General features: G+C 29.6%; 1 protein-coding gene across 1 annotated transcript in view; it reads left to right on the top strand.

Annotated features, from left to right (window-relative positions):
• Positions 1 to 3,119, top strand: part of LOC111086384 (gastrula zinc finger protein xLCGF3.1-like) — a 5,481-nt gene extending 2,362 nt beyond the window's left edge. The window contains exon 2 of the mRNA XM_022389005.1: positions 2,062 to 3,119. Within this exon, the coding sequence (XP_022244713.1) occupies positions 2,062 to 3,092 (1,031 nt within the window). The 3' untranslated portion in view covers positions 3,093 to 3,119. The remainder of the gene's footprint in view (positions 1 to 2,061) is intronic.
• The last annotated feature ends 3,167 nt before the right edge of the window (positions 3,120 to 6,286 follow it).

Here is a 6,286-nt window from a genome sequence, read left to right on the forward strand (position 1 = left end):
GTACATTGTAACAGGAAACTACAGTTTGTTTATCTTAAGTAGCTTCAAGCTCATAACAGTAAAGGTAGATTTATACCTATTTTATTCTTTCAAACTAGTTGTAAATCACTCGGTGAATGTACAGCTTATTTTATTGTATTGAATGACACAACTTACAAGCTGCTTTAAGCACACCTCATGAATAATTTTTATTATTATTATTTTCTTTATCTTATTTAATTTAACCTAATAAGTTTATAATTGTTATATATTAGTTGCTTTTAACTAATTCACCTATAACCTCTTATGTTTTTTGCTGTTTGTTGTAGAGTAAATTTAAACCTACTTTTTTATACTAATGGAACTAGTATGCTAAATGATTTTTATTTACTTTGATAATACACATAAGAATACAGAAGAATAACATATGCAAAGCAAACTGTTCTGTAATTATCATAATTTATCTGGCTTTCTAGCTATGACAAGAGTCTTTAAAGCTTGTTGACCTAAATACCTTGAGAGAAACGTTTAAACTGAAAAAGAAAGAAATAATACTTTGTACTAAAACAATGTAATATAATGTAATTTGATAGATTAAAACATTGGGTTTCTAATGGTTATAAATAATGTTGTATAAAATTCAAGAGAGAACTATTGACAATTTGTGAAAGAGAATATGGCAAGTGGATCTGATTTTCTGGGTTATGATTCTGTAAACAAATATCATTTAAGGCTCTTAGTGTTAGAGTCTGCCTTTTTAACTTCTATAATATGTAATTTAAGTGAAATTCTTTACCACTCAGAGGAATGGTAAATAAACTGGAAAAAGGGAAGACTCAGAGAAAAAAAGTGTTGAAGCTCTGATACTAGAGGAGATAGAGGATTTTTTTAAAATTATTTCTTTATGAAATTAAGAACTTAATAGTTACATAATATTAAGATTAGATTAATTATGTTTTGCATATACAATGATAATGAAGTATATATATTATATTTTGAATGTTAATAACACTAAAAACTTGTAACATGTACTTTGACCTACCTCTAGGAAAAGGGTCAGAAGAGTTGGTTGAATTCTTGGTGATCTTTTAAGAGTTATTGAACCATGTGAGATAGGATTAACTTGAAGTTTACAGATCTGTATTTGGTGTGTTTTTTGTTACTTCTGCTTTGGAATCATTGTGTGAAAATCTTTAAAGTGATAGAAAAAAAGACAACATAATATTTGAAAATATTTTAAGATTAAGTTTCTCTGAAAATGAATGTGGAGAGAAGTAGTTGTTTCTATAAAAAGAAATATTAAGAAACTTTCTAACTGACCAGGGTTTGTAATCTTCCTGGTTTTTCATGTATAAACTTTGTAAATAATGGTTGGTACCCATTTCTATATATTAATGTTTTAACAGTTCATAGATTGTACTGCTGTCATTTATTTCTGTATATGTGATTCTCTGAACACTACCAGCCCTACCAAATCTGAGAATTGAATAATCCTAAACCTCCAGTATTTAAATTTAGGATTTTGAAGCCAGTAATGAAGCAAATTCTAATCACAAGAATGATAGCTAAACTTGATACATATTATATAAATAAACATTTTACTTTTTTCTAAATCATGGCATTTATAAATATTTATTTAACACATATAAAACTTGTGAACAGTAACTATAAAGTATATTAGTGTTAATTGACTTGTTAAGTAGAAGATTTCATGATAATCAACCAATTCAAGTTAGGAAATATCTCTAACAGTTAATGCAGAAATGTACTGGCTGAAAGTAATGTTGGTTATTTTGACACTGTACCATCATATTTCCACAGGTGATTTTAGACTTTATTTTTTAAAAAATTCTCTTGAATGTGGTATGTTACAAACAGTTTGTTTTCAGTGCTTTTCTGATCTAGGTAGAAAAGTTTTAATAAAGTTTGAAACTATGAAAAGGACATCATAATTAGTTATAGCTTTAATATTTTCATATTGATATTTCTGTTGATCATATATATTTAATATTCATCAAATAATATACCGTATGATATATTTATTATAAACTGTTCTTGTGACATCATTTGTATCTATTTCAGATATAGAGACCAGTATGAACATCTGTTGTGGGAGTCAGTTTCCAGGTTATCATGTTACAAAACAAGAAGATCACTTTACAGAAGACATGAAATCCCCAAACAAAAACATTTGTGGAGAAACAAAGTTAAGTGGAAATAACCAAAAAGAATCTAATATACCTGAATGTTGTGGGAAAACATTTGATAACCTAAAACAACAAAAGAGGATACACTCTGGAGAGAAACTTTATCATTGTACTGTGTGTAGAAAACACTTTGGTACAAATACTATCTTACAAACACATCAAAGAATAAACACTGGAGAGAAACTTTACAGTTGTACAGTTTGTGAAAAGCTGTTTGGAACAAATATTAAATTAAAAATACGTCAAATAACACACAATGGTAAGAAACTTTACAGTTGTGTAGTTTGTGCTAAACAATTTATATTTAGGTGTAAATTAAAACAACATCTAATAACACACACTGGTAAGAAACCTTACAGTTGTGGAGTGTGTGCTAAACAATTTACTTTTAGGTGTAAGTTAAAAGAACATCAAAGAATACACACTGGGGAGAAACCTTACAGTTGTACAGTGTGTAGAAAACACTTTGGCAAAAGTAGTGTTTTAAAAGCACATCAAAAAATACACACTGGGGAGAAACCTTACAGTTGTACAGTGTGTGGAAAACCATTTTTAACAAATGGTAAATTAAAAAGACATAAAAGAGTACACACTCGGGTCAAACTTTACAGTTGTACAGTGTGTGGAAAACAATTAGAAACAAATGGTCAATTGAAGATACATCAAAGAATACACACTGAGGAGAAACCATGCAGCTGTACAGTGTGTGGAAAACAGCTCAGTACAAATAGTATCTTAAAAAGACATCAAAGAATACACAGTGGGGAGAAACCTTACAGTTGTACAGTGTGTGGAAAACAGTTTAGTACAAACAGTATCTTAAAAAGCATGAAAGAATACACACTGGGGAGAAACCTTACACTTGTACAATGTGTGGAAAACAGTTTCGGAAAAAGGGTCATTTAAAAATACATGAAAGAATACACACTGGGGAGAAACCTTATATTTGTACAGTGTGTGGAAAACAGTTTGGAAGAAAGGATGAATTAAACATACATGAAAGAATACACACTGGGGTGAGACCTTACAGTTGTACAGTGTGTGGAAAATACTTTGATAGAAATGGTAACTTAAAACAACATCAAAGGATACACACTGGGGAGAAACCTTACAGTTGCACAAATTGTGGAAAAAAATTTGGAAAAAAAAGTGATTTAAAAATGCATGAAAGAATACACACTGGAGAGAAACCTTACAGTTGTACAGTGTGTGGAAAACAGTCTGGTACAAAGGGTGATTTAAAAATACATGAAAGAATTCACACTGGGGACAAACCTTACAGTTGTACAGTGTGTGGAAAACACTTTGGAACAAAAAGTCATTTGAAAATACATGAAAGAATACACACTGGAGAGAAACCTTACAATTGTATGGTATGTGGAAAACAGTTTGGAACAAATAGTGATTTAAAAGTACATGAAAGAATACACACTGGGAAGAAACCTTACAGTTGTACAATGTGTGGAAAACAGTTTGGTGCAAATAGATACTTAAAACAACATCAAAGAATACACAGTGTAGAGAAATCTTACGATGTACAATGTATGGAAAATAGTTGGGAAAAAACAGAAAATTAAACATATACATACACACTGGAGAAAAAACTTAATGTTGTAAAAATTCTGGAAAAGAGTTTGGTAGGAGTCGTTGCTTAAAACAACATCAAATTATACACTAGGGAGAAATTTACAGTTGTGCAATTTGTGTAAAAGACTTTAGATAAAGTAGTTCCTTCGAATATCGTGAAAGTATATGTACTAGATAGCAACTACAAAAAGTATATATACTAGATAGCAACTATAGAAAGTATATATGTACTAGATAGCAACTATAAAAAGTATATATACTAGATAGCAACTATAGAAAGTATATATACTAGATAGCAACTATGGAAAGTATATATGTACTAGATAGCAACTATAAAAAATATATATACTAGATAGCAACTATAGAAAGTATATATACTAGATAGCAACTATGGAAAGTATATGTACTAGATAGCAACTATAGAAAGTATATTATATACTAGATAGCAACTATAGAAAGTATATATACTAGATAGCAACTATAGAAAGTATATATACTAGATAGCAACTATAGAAAGTATATATACTAGATAGCAACTATAGAAAGTATATATATACTAGATAGCAACTATAGAAAGTATATATATACTACATAGCAACTATAGAAAGTATATATATACTAGATAGCAACACTACAGTTGTTATTTTGTTTAGAAAACTATTTTGAGGTAACTCTTGACTTAAGAAATCACAATGAATACATACTGGGATGAAACCTTACAGTTGTGTAGTATGTAATAAAGAGCTTAGAACAAATAGTGTATTGAAATATCATAAAGGAATACATATGGGAGAGATAACTTACAGTTTTTCGGTTTATTGAAAACAGTTTGGAACAAACAATATATTAAAAATACTTAAGAGAAACCATACTGTTGTCTACTCTGTTGTGAATAACTTGGAACAAACAGTAACTACTACTGAATGTGGTAGTTGTTGAACCACGAGAGACAGGATTAAGGTGTACAGATCTGTCTTTGTTGTGTTTTTGATACCTGTAATTGGGAATTATTTTGTGTTAGTGTTGACATGATAAAGTGACAACAAAAGAAATTTAACAGTTCATTAGAACCATTTTATTGATATTAATATTTCAATATGTATAGAACGTGTTTCTATGATTGATTTCCATTGATTTGATTTTCTAAACACATATATTATTTTGAATTTGGGGAAGTGAATGATCCCAAACCTCCAGTCTGATAATTTTTTATGTTGAAGAAAGTAATCATTGAGTTTGTACTGAGATTATTCTGTTATAAACATGACAAAAATAAATAAAATACCGATAAACACTTTATTTTTTCTAAATGTTAACTTTCCTACATGTTTGAATTAAATATACATATTTCAAAAAATGGAACTTTAAAATATTGTTGCGTATCTGCTTGTTTGTTAATTTCCCATAGAAATTCTTTCCGAGAAACTTCAGCAATACAAATCCTTTCCTCATTTAAACTAGTTTATTCTTTCTCGATACAAACTTTTAGCACACAGGAGTTCCACAATCAGTACGTTTCTAAACTTAACTACTTTTATAATACACGCTATAAATCACAGCGAAACATAATCTCGAAAACACACACTAGCTCGAAACAGAATCGTAAATTACCTGGAACTTTTTTCACTCATTCCATTCTTGCAGGCTTTCCCTGCCCAAACTTTGCAATACACAGAACTTCCACAGTCAATACGTTTGCAATTTCGATAACAAAACACACACACTTTATATTACTGTCACTACCACTCGCTTCACTCAATTATCTGTCTCTATTTCTATCTATCTGCAGTCATGTCTCCACTTTATTTTTCTGGCTTGTATACAAAAAAAGAGGGCACCTAGAATAGACTAGAGTTGCCAGGAAAAGTCAAGATTCATTGAGAATCTCTTGACGTGTTACCAGTGTCATAAGAGTATTGATATCAGTCAATATGTTCAGAGAAAAGAGTATTAGAAGATTTTGTTATAAACAACCACTTAAAATGGGAAGATATCTCTTAGAATTAACCCAGAAATCACTAACTCAAAGTAATGTTGGTTGTTGTAACAATTTACCATCATATTTCCACAGTTTAAAATATGAATACCTCCATTTTTATGTTTTGAATAGTAATTCAATAGAGCGAAAAGTTTTATAAAGTGTGTAAATTGCATCATAATTATTTTTTACCTATAATGTTTTGATTTTGATATTTGTAAAAACTATTAAATTTCACATAAAAGCTCATCAAATAATAATGTATGAGGTATTTGTTATTAAAACCTGGTGTGGCCTTTTAATTTGGGTGTGTAAAATATAATCATGGCTGTAATGGACAATGTGTGTAAAATATAATACATCATATCTGTAGTGGACTATGTGTGTAAAATATAATACATCATGGCTGTAATGGACTATGTGTGTAAAATATAATGCATCATAGCTGTAGTGGACTATGTGTGTAAAATATAATACATCATGGCTGTGATGGACTATGTGTGTAAAATATAATACATCATAGCTGTAGTGGACT

The sequence above is a fragment of the Limulus polyphemus genome, unplaced genomic scaffold (assembly GCF_000517525.1).
Source record: "Limulus polyphemus unplaced genomic scaffold, Limulus_polyphemus-2.1.2 Scaffold1057, whole genome shotgun sequence".
In the NCBI taxonomy this organism is placed as follows: domain Eukaryota; kingdom Metazoa; phylum Arthropoda; class Merostomata; order Xiphosura; family Limulidae; genus Limulus; species Limulus polyphemus.